Below are 22,252 nucleotides of genomic sequence, written 5' to 3' on the forward strand. Positions count from 1 at the left end.
ATCTGTGTGGTAAACCTAAACTTGACATTTTAGGATTACATGTTTTAAAGTGAGCCCTAGAAAATGACTGATAAGGAACTTTCTATCCATTTATCACATCGGGACAAAGCTCAGTAGGCTAGACGGTTTAAGACCTTGCTTCCCAACTGTAATTGGGAGCACGTTAGAAATGGAGACTCTCAGGCCCCACCTCACAGTTATTGAATCAGAACCTGCATCTTAACAAGATTCCCCAAGTGACTCATATGTAAACTAATTAAAAGAAGCAGTTGTCAAGGAGGACTTTTTAGAAAACATGAGTTATTTACTGTCGCAGAACCCAGTAACAGGTAACTCTTCATCCTCTGGAATAGTCAAAGCGTGGGGGCTTCTGAATACATGGAGTTCTTTCCCAAGCCACTACAACTTTTGTTGTAATTTTGATGGAAAACTTTTAAAAATGGTTTATTTGCTTCCATGTTTCAGTATACAAGGCATAACGAACAGAATCTGTTTCAATGATGACTCCAGGCCGTAATTATGGGCCTTTGTGTAATATTCTGAATGCCACTAGACTGTTGTGTGAAACAGTGAATCACATTTCTTACCTCGGAGAAAAAAAGGCTAACAGGTGAGTTAAATACTATTAGGACCCTAATAGTAGGAAAATGAGCCCTGGTCTCTTGGGTTCACTGGGAAATAGGGGATGTGGGCTTAAAATAATGCAAACTAGATTTTTAGTTGGACACTATGGCATCCAATTCTGCTGATTTTCCAGAGAACAGCCATCCATTTGCCTATGTAGAAAATTTAAGTATGTGCCCCTCTGACCGCAGGGAACTATTTAAATAATCTCTCAAGTCCATCCCAACTTTCACTTCGTTTTAGTAAGTAAAGATATATGATGACAGGAAATTACATGAAAATACCAAAGGCACGTTTTAACCTGAATTACTTCTTTTGGGATTTAGACTATAATTGATAAATGAATTATCTTGTTTTAATTCTAGGAAGGGACAGAATTAAAATAGGAAAAAACGGACACACGATTTTCCTCTAATCACCTGCCCCCAATTAATTACTGGTGACCACCCCCGTGGTGATCAAGCGCCTCTAGGGCAGTCACTGACACTGCAGCTACGGTAAGAGTGAACAGTGGTCCAGAACGTGTTCCACATTCTAGGAACACGTTAGGCTCTTCTATCACTCGAAAGCCTTTGCCATGGAAGTTATGAGGCAACACAAAGTTGTAAAGTTCTGATTTAGTGCTTGGAGGCAGTTAATTATGAAATTACCTAAAGGCCTTTTTGGGAGCGAGATGATGTTTAAGAGAATTAGAATAAAGAAATTTAAAGGGTCACAGATTTCAAGAGCTCTGTAGTATTTTATATAGATGGCATTTGATACTCAATAAAGTGGTTACACATCTATTTTCTTACCTGCATACTGAATATAACCACGTCTTTAATAATATTCACTCTAACTTATAATGACTAGCTGAGTCTCAAAGATAAAACATAATGGCAAAAATGGGATAGGGAGGGTGGGAGGGAGGGAGATGCAAGAGGGAAGAGATATGGGAACATATGTATATGTATAGCTGATTCATTTTGTTATAAAGCAGAAACTAACACACCATTGTAAAGCAATTATACTCTAATAAAGATGTTAAAAAAAATGCTAAAATTCCCTATATACAGTGGAAAGTATTTGAAAGAATAAAAGTTTGTAATAAAATCATGAAAAAAAACTGATGCAACCTAATTTAGGTAGAAAAAAATCATACACATTTTCAAGGTTTTACAGGATGCCTGTTTCTTTCAGGTAATTCTCATCAACATTTAAAACAGAATATGGAGATGCCTCTCCAACTCTGTATTTTAATAGAAGTATCCCAAGATAAAATAAGAACACGGAATTAAAACTGACAACTCATGGAAGCTTATGTTGCTTTTCTTGACTCACACATGGAAAATCCTCCTGCAGCAAAATCTTTCCTTTAATGTCATTTTAAATTTTGACTGAAAGTAAAATTAGCCATCTATTTTCTTAAGTTCAACGGTATCATCTGTTCCACTCAGGATAAAGACAAAATTACCTAGTATTCATTTTGTGTGTTTGAAAACCTAAATAGGGATCAAGAACCAAACTGGTTGCTAAGTCATCATTTTCACAGAGTTCCTTGGCAGACATTCCAGAAGATGGTACATATCGACTCTGTCCTTCGAATCCTGAATTACCATTACCTGTGAGAAGAAAAAAGAAGAAAAATTAACTCGCACTGAGTACTACTTAAATCTACCTTAAAAACCTTTAGCTTCACTGCCCATTGAAGTTAGTAATTAAGAATTGAAATTGCTTATTTCTATCAGTTTTACTAATTAAGAATTGAGTACCCTTTGCAAAAACAGAAAACCAGATGCAGTAAATTAACCGAGTTATTGAGAGCATTTTTGTTAGATAATATTATCAGGTTTCCCAAGAACGGGGTCTGGATAGTTGTGAGACTCTGGCTCAGATGCCTTACTTGCGTCTCCAAGGAAGAGTTGAGACACAGGAGATGGGCAGATATTCATCACAGTAGCAAGGCAGCACAAAGGGCCGCTACAGACAGGGCTGGCATGAGAAGGAAACAAGAGGAACACGAGATACCCTCTGCAGTAAGCGCCAGAAGGCTAAATCTCAGGAACCAAAACGGAGCCTCCAGGCGTTACCTTCCACTTCCTGCTTGTGGGCAGACGTGTGATTATCATCCCCACTTTGCTGGCAACTCAGGCCCAGAGGTTAAGAAACTTGCCTGTGATTACACAGCCAGGCAGGAGAAGAGGGGAGAGAAGTAGAGAGAGTCTGACAGGCCTATTTCTAACACCTGTTTGAACCAGATTTTGAAGGAATGGATAAAAATAGGAAAGTGACTGAAAAAGATAACTGAAGGAACTGGGTTTAACTGTGGAAGGAAAACAATGTAAAGAGAGGAAAGCAAGGCCAAATTTGTATGGATGAAGCTTCATCAGTGCTGATTCACGTTTGATGTATACGTCACTGAGGGTCTTCGTGGAGTCAGCACATGCAATTACAGAGGATACCAGCAGTATAACTTTAAGCCTCTCAAAATTAAGAGGTGGAAGAATGAGTGACAAAGTGAGACGTCTAACCTTTTCACCCACTGTTCCAATAAAGAAATAAACACTTACATGTCTAAGTCCCTGCCAAAGGGTCAGTATACGATTTTGAATCAAATTATTTGCACGTAGGTACGTATAAAACTATCAAAGTTGTTATATTTTCTATACCAGTTTTATTAACACTTAATTCACATACCATACAGTTCACCCATTTAAAGTGTACAATTCAATGGTTTTAAGTATATTCACAGAATTGTGTAACCATCACCACAATCAATTCTGGCACATGTTCATCCCCCCAAAAGAAACCTCATACCTACTGGAAATTATTATCCATTTCTCCCTCCCCCACAGACCCTGGCAACCACTAATCTACTCTGTTTCTAGGGATCTGCCTAGTCTGAAAATTTCATATAGATGGAATCATACGTGTTTTTTTGTGACTGGCTTCTTTCAATTAGCATGTTTTCAAGGTTCATCCACGTTGTACCATGCAGCAGTACTTCATTCCTTATTATGGCCAAATAATATTCCACTGTGTGGATAGACCACATTTGGCTGCACCATTTTATGTTCCCAAAAAATAGTGTATGTAACTTCTCCACATCATCACCAACACTTGTTACTATTTGTCCTTTTGATTTCAGACATTCTAGTGATTGTGAAGCGGTGGTTTTGATTTGATTTTCTCTGATGACTAATGATTTTGAGCATCTTTTCATGTATTGGCCATTTGTCTATCTCTGGAGAAATGTGTCTATTCAGATCCCTTGCGCATTTAAAAATGGAAGTTTGTCTTTTTTTTTTTTTTTTTTTTTGCGGTACGCGGGCCTCTCACTGTTGTGGCCTCTCCCGTTGCGGAGCACAGCCTCCGGACGCGCAGGCTAAGCGGCCATGGCTCACGGGCCCAGCCGCTCCGCAGCATGTGGGATCTTCCCAGACCGGGGCATGAACCCGTGTCCCCTGCATCGGCAGGCGGACTCTCAACCACTGTGCCACCAGGGAAACCCTGGAGTTTGTCTTTTATTATTGACTTGTAAAGAGTTCTTTATTCTGGATACTAGTTCTTTATCAGATATGTGATTTGAAAATATTTTCTCCTGTTCTGTAAGCTGTCTTTCCACGTTCTTGATGGTAACGCTTAAAGTTTGCAACTTTGGTAAATTTCATGTACTTTTTTTTTTCTTTTGTTCCCTGTGCTTTTAGTGTCATATCCAAGAAACCACTGCCTAATCCAAAGTTATGAAAATTTATGCGTATGTTTTCTTCTGGAGAGTTTTATAATTTAAGCTTTTAATTTAGGTCTTTGATCCATTTTGAGGTGTTTCTTTTTTGCGGTACGCGGGCATCTCACTGTTGTGGTCTCTCTCGTTGTGGAGCACAGGCTCCTGATGCACAGGCTCAGTGGCCATGACTCATGGGCCCAGCCGCGCTGCGGCATGTGGGATCTTCCCGGACCGGGGCACGAACCCGTGTCCCCTGCATCGGCAGGCGGACTCTCAACCACTGTGCCACCAGGGAAGCCCCATTTTGAGTTTTTTACATACAGTGTGAGGTCGGATCCAATTTCATTCTTTTGCATGTGGATATACAGTTTTGCCAACCCCAACTGTTGAAAAGACTATTCTTTCCTCAATTTTATTGGCACTTTTGTCAAAAATCAGTTGACTACAAACATGAGGGTTCTTTCTGGATTCTCAATTCTATTCCACGAATATATATCTACCCACATGCAAGTATAAGACTGTCTTGATTACTGCAGCTTTGTAGTAGGCTTTGGAACCGAGAAGTATGAACCTTCCACATTGTTCTTTTTCAAGACTGTTTTAGCTATTCTGGATCCCCTGAATTTCCATAAGAATTTTAGGATCAGCCTGTCAATTTCTGCAAAGAAGCCAGCTGAGATTTTGATAGGGACTACATTCAATAGGCAGGTCATTTGGAGAGTATAACCATCTTAACGATATTAAGTCATCTAATCAATGAACATGGGATGTCTTTCCATTTATTTATTTTTCTTTGCATTTATGTATTTTTTATTTATTTTTGGCTGTGTTGGGTCTCCGTTACTGCACGAGGGCTTTCTCTAGCTGCGGCAGCGGGTGCTACTCTTCGTTGTGGTGCGTGGGCTTCTCATTGCGGTGGCTTCTCTTGTCGCGGAGCAGTGGCTCTAGGCGCGTGGGCTTCAGTAGTTGTGGCTCACGGGCTCTGGAGCGCAGGCTCAGTAGTTGTGGCACAAGGGCTCAGTTTCTCCGCAGCATGTGCGATCTTCCCAGACCAGGGCTCGAACCCATGTCCCCTGCATTGGCAGACAGATTCTTAACCACTGTGCCACCAGGGAAGCCCTTTCCATTTGTTTAGATCTTCTTTTCTTTCAACAATGTTTTATCATTTTCAGAGTTTAAGTTTTATACTTTATTGTTAAATTTATTGCTTAATATTTTTTCTTTTTGATGCCCTGTAAACGAAATTGTTAATTTCATTTTTGGATTGTTTACTGAAAGTGCATAGAAATACAATTGATTTTTGTATACTTGTATCCTCCAACCTTACTGAACTCATTTATTCTAATATTTTAGTGGATTCCTTAGGATTTTCTATATACACAATCATGTCACCTGCAAATATTGTTTTACTACTTCTTTTCCAATTTGGATGCCTCTAAGTTCATTTTCTCACCTAATGGTTGTAATCAGAACTTCTAGTACAATGCTGAATAGAAGTGGTGAGAACAAATATAGTTCTATCTTGTTCCTGATCTTAGGGGAAACCATTCACCATTAAATATGACATTAAGCTTTATCAGGTTGAAGAATTCCCTTCTGTTCCTAGTTTGCTGTTTTCATCCTGAAAGGGTGTTGGATTTTGTCAAGTGCTTTTTCTGCATCTATTGGGATGACAGTATGGTTTTTGTCCTTGATTGTATTCATATGGTATTATATCAATTGCTTCTCAGATATTAAACCAAACTTGCATTCCTGGGATAAATCCCACTTGGGCATGCTATAGAATTCTTTTCATCTGTTGCTGGATTTGGTTGGCTAGTATTTTATTGAGGATTTTTGCATCTATATTTATTAGAGATATTGGTCTATAGGTCTTCTTCTCTTATGATGTCTTTGGTTTTGGTAGCAGGATAATATTGGCCTTTTCTTTGTAGGTAGTGTTTTTTTTTGCTTTGTTTTTAAAATTACTAATTCAATCTTTTTTACTTGCTATAGGTTTATTCAGATTTTGTATAAATAAGATTTATTAAATCGGTTTCAGTAATTTATTACTTTCTAGAAATTTGTTCACTTAATCTAAGTTACTTAACTTCTTGGTATGCAGTTGTCCATAGTATTCTGTTACAATCCTTTTTATTTTTCTAAGGCAGTCTAGTAATGTCTCCTCTTTCCATGTTGATTCTTGAGTCTTTCTCTCCTAATCAGTCTTGCTTAAGGGTTTGCCAATTCTTGTTGATCTTTTCAAAGAACCAACTTTTTAGCTTTGCTGATTTTCCTCTATTCTCTTTCTATTCTCTATTTTGTTAATTTCTACTCTGTTATTTCCTTCCTTCTGCTTACTTTGGGTTTAGTTTGCTCTCTCTTTTTCTGGTGTTTTAAGGTGAAAGGTTATTGATTGAGATCTTTCTTCATTTCCCTTTTGATTTCATCTTTAACCCACTGGTTATTCAGGAGTGAGTTAATTTCCACATATTTGTGTTTCCCAAATTTCTGTTACTCATTTCTAACTTTACTCCATTGTGGTTGGAACATATATTGTGTGATTTCAATCCTTTTACATTGATTGAGGGGCTTAAAGTATGGCCTAGTCTATGGCCCATTCTGAATAATGTTTCATGGCTCTTGAAAAGAATGTGTATTCTGCTGCTGTTGGGTGGAGTGTTCTATAGATGTCTGTTAGGAAGAGTTGGTATAGGACTATTTGAGTCTTCTTTCCTTCTTGATTTTCTGCTTAGCTGTTCTATCCATTATTGGAAGTGGGGAACTGAAGTCTCCAAATTATTGTTGAATTATCTATTTCTCCCTTCAATTTTGTGAATTTTTGCTTCATGTATTCTGCGGCTCTGATGTTAGGTGAAGTCGTTGCAGTTTATCTAAGGTGATGCAATGCTTTGTTTCTCTTCATCATTGGCTCTATTTTTGCACCATTTGTGCCCAATAATATTCAATGTGATGCTGTTCATCTTCACACTCTCTGGGTTTTTCCAACCTATCCCTCCAAATCTGTCTACACTTGGCGAAGTGTAGCTCATGTAATGGTCATTTTCTAAATTCTTATGTACCTCCAACAACCAAACTAATTAAGACCTTTTCACACTGATGCCCAAAAAGGCGGCCAACAGCAATTTGGAAAAAAAAAAGATTTAAGAGATGCCTAATTTACTGACCAGAGCCAATACCACTGCCATAATCACTACATTTCTCAGCTCCTTCAGGTTCCCACCACATGCTAAGGGGGTGAGGAGGTGTCCAGGTAGAGGCAAACCCGTCAGTCTTGGGCTCTCTCCTTACCCCTATCCCAAGCAGGGATATCGTCTAGTTTATTTGGTTTGTTTGTTTTTTGGTTTTTTTAAACAGAAACGGTGACCTGATCTGATATGGAAAAGTTAAGGGCAGCCTGGGCCCAGTGAATAGCATAGACCCATAAAAGGTAAGAAGGAAATGAGATCAGAACTGGTGCACTCTATCTGAAACTGTAGCAAATGCCAGGCTAATCAATCCAAATCTACCGGAAGTAGGCCAATTCCAACACAAACTAAGGCTATTTAGTTGTTGCTAAATTAACCTTAGGAAAAGAAGAAATATAAAAAGTTGTCTGGGACTTCCCTGGCGGTCCAGTGGTTAGGACTCCGTGCTCTCACCGCCAAGGGAGCAGGTTCAATCCCTGATCGGGGAACTAAGATCCTGCAAGCTGCATGGTGCAGACAAAGGAAGGAAGGAAGGAAGGAAGGAAGGAAAAGTTGTCCTTAACATGGCCATCTAATTTTGGACAATATTTATATAGCTGCCTACTTAGCTTTACACTTATCCTGGGGCATTTTACTACTCTTAAAAGAACTATGAAACATGTATCAAATCTACACTTTCTTGAACTCTCAGTAAGTAGCCTCATTATCACCAAGAGATATAGAGGTAAAAAAGTAACTCATTATCAATACTTCTTCTCTGTTAGGATAAACTGTTCACCCTATATAAATAGAAGAAATGGTGACAATTTGAAAAGCTGCCCTAACTTCCACTTATCATGTAAATTAGGGTTGACTTTATCATTCATATTGCTCTGTAAGTTTTTAAAAAAATACGTACTTAAACTTACATCAAATATAAAAAAACACAGTTTGAACTTAAAAGAAATTTAATAGCAGTACTTTAATATTTTTAATAGAACAAATAACCATTCAGTTATAAATTCTACAAAATATAAAGTTATGCATATAAAAACATTATATTAAGAATTAAACTGGAGTTGTATACAATGTTTGATGAGAATAAAAGTTGATATAACTTTGAAAGAGTAAAAAAACTATACTGTTAACTGTGAGAACATAAAAAAATTGTTTTGAAAACAACAGAGAACAGAATACACATTACAAAGTGGAAAGAATTACTGCCCCATATCACAATCAAAAGAGTGACAGCTGAAGTATGTACATACATCTGCTTGACCTCCTCTCGGCTGCGTTCCTGCCAGCCTTCACGGTGTCCTTTCCCGTGTGCTGTAACTTCGATTGATTCTGCTGATGGTCATTAGACAACTTGCCTCCATTTCTCCTGCCATTCAACACCATGTTCTTGGATTCTCCCAACCACTTCATACCCACAGACAGCCTGACCCAGGTGCATTTAGTCACTCTCTTCAAATAGCTTAGAGAATAATTTCAATGTTCTCTCCTAACAGAAACAAAACATGAAAAAACAAAACAAAATGGGGAGGTAAATACACAAAAGACCATATGCTACACAGACCCCTGAGACATTTTCAGAGTATTCAAAGTAACTTAGCAATTAGTGTTTCCGCTCTTCACAGACTACTTTGGCTCCCCCGCCATCCCACGTCACGCTGAGGTCTACGGTGCCCCCAGAATGAGGAGGGACTCGTTCTGCCTTGCTCATTGCTTGTGCTTTGAAGAGCGATGGGTAACTAGTAAGTGCTCAATAAATATTTATCTCTTTCAGTTGCCAGTAAGAATCATCTTTGCTTCTTACTACCCTGATACCTAGGTATATAGCTCAATAACCTGCTCAAATTACACGTTTTGGTAACATTCTATTAACTCTGTGAGGAAACAAGGAAGTTCTCTCTTCTCTTCTGAGGAGCTGAAGAAAAGGCATCTCAGTTAAGCTTTGTCCACAACAGCTTTGTAACATCCTTTTGTTGCTGTTAGTTTGAAGTCAGGATTCAGGATATTTAAGGGACCAACATTCGAATATCAAAGTATTGCCCGTCATGAAATACCTGCCTTAGCATTCCTTTACGATGGCAACAAAAATTGAGATTATAGTGTTTGCTAATATAGTGGTATCCCTCACTATCTGAATTTTAATTAGCTGAATTTGGGAACAAAATGTCTTGGATAGTGAGAAATGTTTGTAATTTATAAGGACCTTCGGAAGTGAAGGTATAATAGATTACATTTGTTGGTAATGGAATGAGAAAGGATGTCCATGACATCACCTCATTACGGAATTATGCTTTAGCGTAAGTCAGACTAAAAAGGCTCTAGGATAAGAAAGTGTAAAAACAGAACTTGAGAGCTAAAGGAACTCTAAGATTCTAGCATAACTCTTCCAATTTGCAGATGGAGCTGAGGCAGCACGCCCAATGCCACACAATCAGCCTGCAGCCGCAGCCAGAGGAGAACCAGGCGTTGCTGCCCAAGGGCCTCTCACCTCACCACACCAGGCAGAGCTCATTTTCCCTCACTTTTTCCAAACACACAGAAAAGTACACATGATAAATTATTCTGAAGTACTCCCAGAAATGTACACCTGGAGATGCCTTTAATGATGCCCAACACAAATACAAAATATTAATTTTTACTTGACCTCCAGTCTCTTTCATGTCACAGGAATTCTGTGTGAATTCACAGTGAGGTAAAATGTGGGTGAGAGCAACATGCTTAGGCAAAAACGTGAACAACAGCTGATCCATATTAAGGATACTTTTACAATTGTTCTCGAACATGTAATTTTCTCTTGGTTCCTTCACTATGAAAATTCAATTAGCATTCAACTTTTATTGTGCCTATCTTTTGATTCTTCTTGTAGGTTTCACTAAACCCAGAAAAATGCTGCTACTTAAATAATAGAAAAGGGCAAGTAAAATATTGATACATCAGTTCTAAGCTAAATATTTTTCAACTAATACTTTATCAAATTACACAGAAGACCCCCTATTGATGATCAAATATCTTATATTTATACTTAGACAACCTGTCGTTTTGATTGGCTAATTCCTTCATGTTCCAGGAAGTCTTCCTTGACCCTCACTGCCAAATCCAGGTGGACACCCCTACTATAAAACTGGGTGAGGGACTTCCCTGGTGGCACAGTGGTTAAGAATCCACCTGCCAATGTAGGGGACACGGGTTCGAGCCCTGGTCCGGGAAGATCCCACATGCCGTGGAGCAACTAAGCCCGTGTGCCACAACTACTGAGCCTGTGCTCTAGAGCCTGCGTGCCACAACTACTGAAGCCCGTGTGCCAAGAGCCCGTGCTCCGCAACAAGAGAGAAGCCACCACAATGAGAAGCCTGTGCACCGCAACGAAGAGGAGCCCCCGCTCGCTGCAACTAGAGAAAGCCCACGTATAGCAACGAAGATCCAACACAGCCAAAAAAAAAGAAAACCTGGGTAAAAGCCCTTATGTCACCATATAGTGAAGGCCTGTCTGCCTCCTTAATGGACTGAGAGCTCCTGAGGTCAGGGACTTACTTTTCTTTTCTCTAGTACAGCACAAAGCAGATCAAAGGCACTCAACTTACAAAAGAATAAATAAATTAGGTTGTGGTCTAAACCACCTCAAAGGAGCTGCCACTTTTGTACGTTTTTTAAACTATAAATTATAACCTGACCTCTTCAAATTCTCTTCTTCCTCAAGATGCTCGTGCTGTCACAGGCGGCTGGAGCAGCTCTGGCACAGGCAAGACATGGCAGGAATCAGCCATCACCGCCATCAACTTCCCTACTACCTGCCATTATGCTTTCTGGTTCACCCCCGACTCTGCACCTCCAGAGAAAAAGAACAAGAAGGTGGTAAAGTGCTTTGGGTCCTTTAGGAAATTCATCTCAAGAACGCCCACATATAACATACAACTTATAGATAATGATGGAAGAATGTGTTTTTAAGACTCTGTGGAGCCCTAATACTACTCAATGATTAACACATAAAATGTAACTATACGGAACAGAAAAGAGCAATGTGGCTTTAGACAGAATTAAGAGACAAAAGAAAGAGCAAGTCACCTCTCCAGAGAATCCTTAAGTCGCAACCAAGCTTCCTACTCAGAGATAAAAAGTGGAAAACCTGGGAAGAGGCCCAGCAATCTGTGTTTTAATAAGCCCTCCAGGTGATTCTGACACTAGTTTTCCAGTGTCAGAACTATTGTTCTAAGTTACTTATTCATTCATTTGTTCGTCTGTTAGGGCAAAGAGCAAATACCAAAATTTTAAGAAGTATGGAATAAAACTTTTTAATTTGAGGAAATTATACCTATCAACCTAAGTTTTACCAAGCATTTGGAAAAGTTCACCAATAAATTATTTTAGTAGTATACTCCAGCTACTGTGTACTAGAACACAGTGTGGAACACAGACTGAGATCCACTCTAACTTACACATCATTTCAATTAAATGTGGGTTAATGATCCAAAATGGAGCAAATTCCTAACCCTGGGTCTCATTTATATCGCAGTCAACTGATATGATTTTGTTTGAACTTACGGTACCATAGCATAACAAGCACTGTCAATCACAAGACATGGCTGAATTTCACTAGTATGAACACACTGTATGTTATGTCTGGATGTATCCTAGCAGAGGCACCAATACTCTCCACTTGTCCAGATAACAACAGCTATCATTAAGGCAAAAGACTTAAGCTCACAATGAATATTTTGTAAAAGCAGTTCTAGTAAAGCTATCAGAAATTGGGGGCTATTTATAAACTTTTAGCTCAAAACGAACATATACTCTACTCATCATCAGGTCACTGTTGGTTCTGCCCTCATGAGTGCAGGATATGCTGTTGGCATGATGATTCCCATAAGACTATGAGCTGGAAGAACACTTACACATTAAAGGTGGAGACGGAATTTCAAAAGCTAACACAAGTGGATAGTTTAGTAGGAGAAACAGGAGCTGAAGACATTGGGTGGCTCCCCCAGAGCTCCCCCCTCCCAACAGAGCAAGGGTGCAGTCTCTCTGGCTTGGAACCCAGCTGGCTCACATGGAAACGCTACCACGGTCATGGCTTGGTGGACGTATCCGAGCTAACTGGCCACTGACTATATCTACAAGTTAAAATTACCTCAAATTTATTCCAAAATTGGCAGAAAAACAATTTTCAAGAAAGGAGTACTGGCGACTCCTTAAATGGCCTAACAGCTACAAATCTTTCTCTGATCTGATTTCCCAATATAAAAATATCATGAGGGCTTCCCTGGTGGCACCGTGGTTGAGAGTCTGCCTGCTGAGCAGGGGACACAGGTTCGTGCCCCCGTCCGGGAAGATCCCACATGCCGCAGAGCGGCTGGGCCCGTGAGCCATGGCCGCTGAGCCTGCGCGTCCGGAGCCTGTGCTCCGCAACGGGAAAGGCCGCAGCAGTGAGAGGCCCGCGTACCGCAAAAAAAAAAAAAAAAATCATGAAAATTATTAGACATCTACTACATTCCAGACACTATTCCAGGCACTGAGGATACAGCAAATGTTTCTCACCCTCACCTGTGCCTTATTCTAATGAAGAAAGCTCTGGGAAGCAACAAACGAACAAATAAATGCCAGCACCCTGGAGAAAATGAAGCGGTTTCTAAGTGGCGGGAGTGTTTCAGGTGGAGCCAGGGCAAAAGCGGGGCAGCACTGGGGAGCGAGCACCAGGCAAAGAGCAAGTACAAAGCCGAGGGAGCAAAGCAGCTGGTGTGTCCGAGGACCAGCACAGAGCCCAGTGTGGCTGGAGCAAGAGCAGGGGGTAAGAGGGGCAGGAGGAAGGCCAGAGGGCCTCCAAGCCCCTTCTGCGACTTGGGCACTAACTCCCAGGGAGAGAGCAGAGAAGTGACAGGAGTTAAGTGTTAAAGGCCCATGCTGGATGCTTGTCATGTGGCGAAGAGTTGGAATGCTTTTGAAAAGGCAGGTCTAATAAAGCGACTAACAATTTGGGGGGACGAGAGAGAAAGCAGTTCAAGAGACCACAGCAATCAGTGAGAGGGGAAATAGATGCTGGTGGCTCGCAGCAGCAAAAGCGGTGGGAAGTGGTTCGTCTCAGGATCTTTTCTGAAGATTTTGCCGACACTGTGTGAAAGAGAGAGGGCTCAGATGTGCTTGCAAGTGGAAGAATGGAATTAGCAGTTATGGAGGTGACAAAGACCACAGGGAGGTCGGGTTTTGGCAGGGGGTGGGGTGCAGGAGTTTGGTCATGTTTGAGATGCCTACTAGAGACCGAGCAGAGATGTTTAGGCAGCTGGATCTGGAGGACAGGCCCAGGCTGGATGTATAAACTTGGAGTCAGGAGACTAATGGGATTTCAAGCCATGGGGCAAGAGGAAATCACCTAGGAAGTAAGTAGAGATAAAAGAAGTCTAAGGACTGAGGGACACCCAAATATTTAGCGATCAAGATGAGGAAACAGCAGCTAAGGATACTAAAAGGAGCAACTAGTGAGGCAGGAGGAGAAGCAAAAGCAAACCAGGGCCCAGCGCTTCAGGAAGGAGTGACCCAGCTGGGCACAGGCTGCAGCTGCTCATAAGGCAAATCTCTGAGAGTTGAAAGTCATGACAGATGGGCCACTGTGAGCCTCTCTCAGAAACGACAGAGAACTTCTGAAATGGACATAAAGTCTCGAAACATGGGCTCACGGGGAAAGAATGAGACGGCAGAAAGGACTCTAAGGAATAATGAATAAAGAGAGTCCTAAGTTCTTGTTATTTGTTTCAAACAAGAGAAAAAGAGTCCAAATTTCAGGTGCCAGAAAAGATGAATGTAATATTCACAGGATGGGAGATGGTGGGAATAGGTTAATTTGAGACCAGCATGCCTTGAGAGAGTTTACAAGGATCTTTGTTTAAAAAAAAAAAAAAAAAGTTTTTAAACGAACAGATTAATTAGCTCTCTGGCCTGAAGTAATAAATCACCTGAGTATGCTGATGGACGGAATCCCTGAGGGTTCTGTGCAAGGCTTTGCCCCCTCTATTTTTATGAGTGTCCGCAAAAATGACACAACCAGGCTCTAAGGAAACGCAGCTGTGACTATGCTCTGGCATGGGCACACCTTGCACCCACCCCCAGGGACTACCTGAAATCAACAGGAAATCAACAGGAAAGGTTTCACTGGACCAATAGGTGGGGAAGGATGCACATACTTCAGATTCTAGTATCAAATGCACACAATTTATGACAACACAAAACGTGCTAGAAAACTGCTAAAATAAGAGTTGCATTTAAAGAGGAAAGTTTAATCACATTTTAATACCACAAAGGTAAAAAGCACACACACACATCGTCATACAATCCAAATCACCAAGAGCAATGGCTGTCTTCAGGGGAATGGGATTAACATCAAGAAAAGATTTTTTCCCCAAAATGTTTACAGTGAACCTATTTATTTATAATTGGAAAAAACCCAAACAATCCGCTTCCCCCAATACTTGATATTCACGTTTCTAAAGAAACCACAGAGTTGTTCCATAGAAAAATGCGCTTGGTTTATGTAAAGTGCCCGCTCTATTCCCAGTGATGGACCCTCGACAAATGTCAACACTCTGTTAGCCTCCCACTGTCCCTTTATGGACACACACAAGGATCGTAAACTCTTAGTGACTTTTGAGCTCAGCTGCTCACCTCCAATTTGAGAACTTTGGTTTCAATTCTTTTTCACTTAAAGCTTTTGGAAAGGAATTTTTTGTTGAATATCCTAAAAACAAATCAGGATTTCAAGACATCTGTCAGAAAAATTAAAATATTGATTCTGAAAGACTATCAAGAATTTCAAAATAATTCCTGTGCCATTACCAAGAACTCTATCCAGTTTACAAGCTGAACTTGTCTGCAGATAGTTTATCTTTGAGAAATTATCCATCGAAATGGAAACAATCCCCAAGTGGCTGAAAATGAAAAGATAACATATATTTTTAAAAAGCAGGGTCTAGCTTGCTAGAGCACTTTTGAAAATCTTTATTGAGAAAAAGCAGAACAAACATTTTTCAAGTGATTCAGTTACAATTTGCTAAGAAAACAATGCGATACACCAGTTAACAGTTTTATCTTTGGAGAAAAAGATTACAAGCGATTTTTTTAACTGTTACATGACATATTCTTCAAAAGGTTCAACTTTTCAAAATGAACATATATTACTTTGTAATAAAAAATAAAGGTGTATATAAGGAAAATAAAACAGATTTCACAAAAATCCTTCTGCATCATCCGTATGTATGTAAGTTAAAGCCAACTTCTAAAACTTTAAACACAGCAATTCAAATATCAGACTCCTAGGTTGATGGGAACTGAAAAAATATCACTGAACTACTTCCACAAGTTTTTGATGCCTTTGCTTGTGGACTCTGATGCTCAAGTGTCACAATCCCAGACTCCCAGGGGCTTTATATTTAAAATAAGCGCAAGGAAGACAAACACAAATAAAAAGCATAGAAATGAAAGAAAGCACTGTCCAAAGAAGAAACAACAAACAAACACACAGCCCCCACCCCCACCCCAAAAGAGCAAAGAGCACAAGGTGGACCAGGGGTGAAACTACTCAGACTACTATCAGTTCCAACAACATCCCGCTAGTTAAGTAAAAAACCAATTCCCCCTTCTAGGGCCTCATGTGTGCAGCCTATCTCACATGTGAAAATTACATGCAATAGCAAAAATAGAAGTATTTTGAAGCTGTTAAGAACTACCATTAACAGAATTTACCTTACTTACCAAGGCCTACAGGTCCTGCATGATCCAGCCCTGCCAGTCTCACCCCTTGCTCCAGCTAATACTCCAGACACAGCCTAGCTTACGACCCTCTAGTGTGCAAGGCATCTTCCCACCACTGGCCTCTGCACTTGGGCTACTGCCAGCCTGCCCATCAGTGCCCACCTCCCACCCCTCCACCCAGGAGATTTGTCTGGGTACATGCTTGAATATTCCTCCTTCATGGTGCTTATCACAACTGTATTCACTTCTTTATGTAATTACTTGGTGACACTTGCCTTCCCCACTGCAGTATAAACGAGCTAAGGTACACTTCCGTATCACTGGAACCTAGCACAAGGCCCAACATACCACAGGTCCATTCATATCATATCCCCCTTTCTAGTCTCAAACGTAACTGCTACACATAAGCCCCAGTGGGTATTAGTTTTCTCCCTCAAATCTAAAATTACAAAAGGACTCTATAATATATGTACCAAAGAATTCCATGTCAGTATTTATCAACGGTTATTCCAAATTCATCTGCAGATAACATATAGCCAAGGTTCCATGGAATCCTACAGTAATAATTCACACAATCAGACCAGTTGAAGAAGCCCTGAGAAGCCATCAGAAGCATCTGGGATCACTATTCCATTGTAATTCTGTAATGCACTTTGACAGGGTAATTGCCCAGTTGCCAATTTCTTAGATAGCTACCATGAATCCATGATCTCACCTATAACCTTAAAACTTGCTCCTATGAACACTGTCAGAAATAAATCTCATTTAAGAATTTAGATGACCTGTCAGAGTTCAACTAGTCCTAGTGGTACGAAAGAAAAGTCTTGGGCATTTTTCTTCTTCTTAATTCAGCATTAAGCCCTTGTTGCTCTACAACTGGAGCCGTCATGCAGATTCAACGCTAACCGGGTATCTAGCACCAAACTCCAGAGCAAAGAATACGTCTTTATACTTGTAAAATAATTACTAATGACATGCCATTATTAAAAGTATCATTTCTGCTTTCCTTTTCCAGCTTTTGTAGAGTCAAACTCATATGCGTTTTGCTTCAGCCAATTTAACAGCTTTCTCAAGTAGCCTCAGGTGACAAAGCCCCAATCAGACCAGCAAGAGGATGGTGCCTGAAAAGAGCAGTCCCACCAATGCATAATAATGCTCCACCCACCCCCTTTTAGGATAAAATGATGGCTAGAGATAGCATCACTAATCCTCCTAAGTTGGTTGCAATAACTTCTCTAAAGGAGGCTGGAAAATGGTCCCCAAAGATATCTATCGGGTCTTAATCTGAAACCTATGAATGTTAATTCATAAGGAAAGGGGTCTTTGGAGATATGAGTAAATTACAGATTTTGAGATGAAAGAGATTATCCAGGTGGGCCCAAAATGTCATCCCAAGTGCCCTTAAAAGGGAGAGGCAGAGGGAGATTGGACACCACACACACTTGAGAAGAAGAGGAAAAGAGTGGCGTGAGGTGGCCACAAGCAAAGGAATGCCACAGTCACCAGAAACTGGAAGAGGCAAAGAACAATGCTCTCTTAGAGCCTCTGGAGGGAGTCCTACCCATATCTTGATTTTGGTCCAGTGAAACTGATGGTGAACTTCCGGCCTCCAGAACTGTGAGAGAATACATGTCTGCTATTTTAAGCCACCAAGTCTGTGGTACTTTGTTACAGCACACACAGGAAACTAATACAGAGACCAGGAAAAAGCAAATCAAAGTAAAAATGCTTTCTAATTAGACTCCAGAAATACATAAAATTCCAACATGCCACAGGGAAAGAGATTTTAAGCACCTTTAAAAAGTTGTCTTAAATACACTTTAAAAAAAAGACATTTCCCCCTTCAACTGCACATATGAAACACGGCTACAGAGAGAGCTATATGGATTTTGAAGATAAAGCTGGTGTCTCAATTACATCTAATTACTCATGCACTGTTTAAGCACAGTTAACCAAGATCTTCCTTAGACGTAACATACTGAACATTATCATATTTACATATATATTTACAATAAAAAAAGAAAATCAGAACTATTAGACTTTTTCATTTAGCAGACCATTTTAAACAGCAAAACAGCCACCACTGGTTAAGTCTACGATCAGACGTTTGCAACCCTTATACTTATTCAGCCACTGAACTACAGCTGAGCGTGTGATAAACTCATTACAGAAAATACTGTTTCACAGTTCCTTATTTATGTACACCACACGTACACCAACACGTATCACAACAAAGGGTTTTATGTAAGAAAGATCTGTGTCTCCAATTGTCTCAGTAGGTATTTCTAAAATAAAGGTTTTAGCTGACGTGGTTGTTGAGGGGAATTCTGCCCCTAATCTCCCTAAAATCTCCTCCCCATCTCTCCGTGTCTGACCCATCCGCTTACCTCGTAGTGCCTATAAGTAAAATCAAGGACGCTTCCTTTGTTAGAGTAGTCTCTGAGATCCAAACAGCATTTTACTTTTCTAGAAACAGATGCCACCTAGTGTCAAGAGTCTGTAAGTACAGCCCACAGTTCCTGAGAGGCTATGAGGTAAGTAGAACAAAGGACAATTGATTCTTACTGGGCAAAGACAAGGGTGAGAAAAAACTTCCAAAAGGTGGTTCTTGGGCTGGGTCCTAAAGGCCAGGTGGCAGACCGTGCAAGGGGCAGCGCGCACAGTGGCTCAGGACGTGGATCGGGGTGGAGTCAAAGCATCGGTGCCGCCCTGGCTCCACTCACTGCTCTCCAGCAATGTGACCCTGGACAAGCCATTTAACCTCGCTAATGTCTCATTAGTAAAATGAAAAGAGGTTTGGCACAAGGATTAAATAAGCAGAAACTGCTAATACAATAAAGGTCTCCAACTGTCTCCTCTTTTCATGTAACTAAGAAACAAAGAAGATTTGCTGATGTATTATTCACAAAACTTTAAACAATCAAGTAGAAATCTCCCCTCCATTCCTCATCCTACCGTAACTCCCACAGGAAAGAAAAAAAAAAATCACATCACCTCATCCATTAAAAAAAGTACAAATTTTCAACAGAATAAAAAAGGACCAGGGGTGCTAATTTATGATACAGAGCTGAGATCAGCTTTGCTTTTCCTACAGCTCCTGAAGAGAAGGAATGTGACTTCTGGCAACAATGTATAGTTAAACATCACTGAATTAGCCTCACATGTCAACATTCAGAGGGACTGCAGATTTTGTTACAATAGAATATACCTTGTTGTGTATCTGATAAAATATTATCTTAGTGTAACTCCATTTGTTAAAATAATTGCTCCTCCATTCACTTAGTGCTTCCTATATTAACTTTATCATTTGTCACGCCCTGTAAAGCAGGTACCTTTTTTTCTGGTTACACAGATGAAAGACTGGAGAATTTGCTCAACTGTACCCATAGAAAGGATCCCACTAGCTAAAAAGCATGTGATTGGCGGCAGAGAGACCAGTTCGAAAACTAAATGCAACGAAGAGTAGAAATGGATGGGAAGAGAGAGGAAAGCTCTGGTTTTTCAGATACGAGCTTGGCAAGACTTGGTGACAAATCAGACATAGGCGCTGAGGGACAGAAAGGAAGTCAAGTCAGAAATCTCTAGTTGGGGTAGAAGTTTCAGTTGGGGAGACTGCAAGATTGCCATGAAGTGAGTTAGGGACTGCAGAAGGAACACATTTGCAGGAAAGATGAGAAAGTTTGGTTTGCTGAATTTGAGGATGGGGCACTACCCACGTGAAACTGTCGTAAGATGTTAAAACTCAGGAGAGAAGTGACTGTGAAAAGAGTAACATTAACAGAGGACTTTACAATTCACCAAGCATTTCAACATTATCTTAATTCAAAAAATCACAGAATTTCAGAGCAAAAAGTCTTAGATTAAAAGAAACAGGCTCAGGGACACGTATTACCTGCCCAAAGTAATTCACTTCTTCTGACAAGATAATATGCTACCAATATGTGAAACCAAAAAAAAAAAAGATATTTTTGAGCTTTATCATGGTCAGTTAAATGAAAGGAAAAGGGGAGTGAAGAGAAAAGGGAATAAAATAAGCAAGAGACACATGCTGGCACCGTGAGAGTCAGAGAGGCCTTGCAAAGGAGCATTCCCCACTTACAGCGCCTGGGGCATGCCGCTCAATGCCTAGCACAGTGTCCAACACACAGCTAAGTAATGTCCGCTCAAGACGTGAGTGAAGAACTGAGTGCCATGGGGATGACAGAGAGACACCTCTTAGCTCCAGTTCTCTGGGTACCATTTCACACTATTGCTCGTTACTACGATCCAAGAACTGTGCTAATAACTTCACATATATCATATCATTTACCCACATCACAGTCCCTTAACATATACGATATATTTTAAATATTCATTAACATATGATATTAAATTATACAACATAATTCATATAATAAAAACATTAAATATATACAACATATACAATACTACTATTATCACCCCCACTTTACAAAGGAGAGGAAGCCTTAGAGAATTAGAAAAAAAAATTAGCCAAGGTGGGGTTTAAAGACTGTACACTCTTGACACCATATAAGAAAGCAATATAATCCTGACTCAAATTCTTAAACATGCTTCGCCGCATACTTGAAGAGGAAGACCCTAGAACAAAAAGGGGTCTTTTATGGAGCTCAGAGTATAGTGTGGGAAGAGACAATCAAATAAGCATGAAATAGTAAATTCTGGTAAGAGCTACAAAGGAAACAACTAGGATATCAGGAGAGAATAATATAGGAACAAACTTTAGACTGGATGATCAAGGAGGATAAATCAAAAGCATAAATACAGAAACAATCATCTTCTTTTTGGATCAGAAACACTCCTGGTATCTGTTTATATCCACCAAACAAATATTTTCTGAAGCAACTGGCTTTGTCTAAATCCTCCTCTGAATGAGGTCTGATTTTTGTTTCTTTTTTAACGGGAAGGGAGAAGCAGGTTTGTATATGGCCTCTCCGGCTCCAGACTCTACGGGCTCACTGGCTGAAGGATCAGCCCCCTTTACTCTTTAGCTGGGGGATCCATTTTCCTAAGAGTAGGTTGGTTTTCTTGCTAAAAATATATATCCCTTCATAACATGCAACATAAAGATTTTTTTTGAAAATAAAATACTTTTCAGAGATCACTGATACTTTTCAGAGATCATATATTTCAACCTTGTTATAAAAATGAGACAGACAAAATGAATCATTCGGAAGACCTAGAATCAACTCAATCCAACATTTATCAAGAACCTACTGGGAGCCACCGGGCACTGTTCGTGGTGCTGGAATATTGGTTGTGCGCAGGGAACACTAGAGGGCGCACGAGAGTTTCAGCTTTCAGGAAAATCTACGCGGGGCTACTAAGGAGTGGAGGACCTTGCAAAACCACACGGAAGCATGTGAAAACCAAGTATCTGATGAACAGAGCAGAAGAGTGCAGAATAGGAAGCAGAATGACCCTTCACTGAAGGGATCTTTTGCCTTAAAGCTGAGAGGCAATCCTAGTGTCATGAGAGATGTACTGACCCGGTGTTCCTATAAAGATGTGCAAGTCAGGGTGTCTGCTGCACCCTAACACGCATGACTGAGGGTTCACCAGCTTGGCAACCCTATGAGGTAGGCGAGACAGGTATTACCACTACAAATGAGATGGCTAAAGCTCAGAATGAAGTTGCCTTCCTGAAGTCAAACTGCTTTAAGGTGTAAGGCTGAGTCTAGAACCCGAGCATTCAGGCCTAAGTCTGGGGTTTACTTCAATATTTGAGTCACATGTGCATCACCACAAACAAACAGGCTTATCACTGGGGAATGCTTCCTAGCTCCACTTAACTTTTGTGTACTCTTATAATACAGAAAAGAAGACATCTTGCAGAAATGCAACTGATAGGCAGGAGCCACAGAGATGTGGGAACCATATAGACCTTAAGAATTAGGCTTTTGGGGGGCTTCCCTGGTGGCGCAGTGGTTGGGAGTCTGCCTGCCGATGCAGGGGACACGGGTTCGTGCCCCGGTCCGGGAAGATTCCC

At 40.4% G+C, this 22,252-nt stretch overlaps 1 protein-coding gene across 7 annotated transcripts in view; it reads right to left on the bottom strand.

Annotated features, from left to right (window-relative positions):
• Window positions 1–22,252, bottom strand: part of KMT5B (lysine methyltransferase 5B) — a 53,675-nt gene that overhangs the window by 26,317 nt on the left and 5,106 nt on the right. For all 7 annotated transcript variants that reach the window (XM_032639355.1, XM_032639360.1, XM_032639358.1 and 4 more), the window contains 2 exons: window positions 8,766–9,001; window positions 2,078–2,225 (listed from right to left, as the gene is read on the bottom strand). In XM_032639355.1, coding sequence (XP_032495246.1) covers window positions 2,078–2,225; window positions 8,766–8,925 — 308 coding nt within the window. In that variant the 5' untranslated portion in view covers window positions 8,926–9,001. The remainder of the gene's footprint in view (window positions 1–2,077; window positions 2,226–8,765; window positions 9,002–22,252) is intronic.

This window comes from Phocoena sinus, chromosome 8 (assembly GCF_008692025.1).
Source record: "Phocoena sinus isolate mPhoSin1 chromosome 8, mPhoSin1.pri, whole genome shotgun sequence".
Classification (NCBI taxonomy): Eukaryota; Metazoa; Chordata; class Mammalia; order Artiodactyla; family Phocoenidae; genus Phocoena; species Phocoena sinus.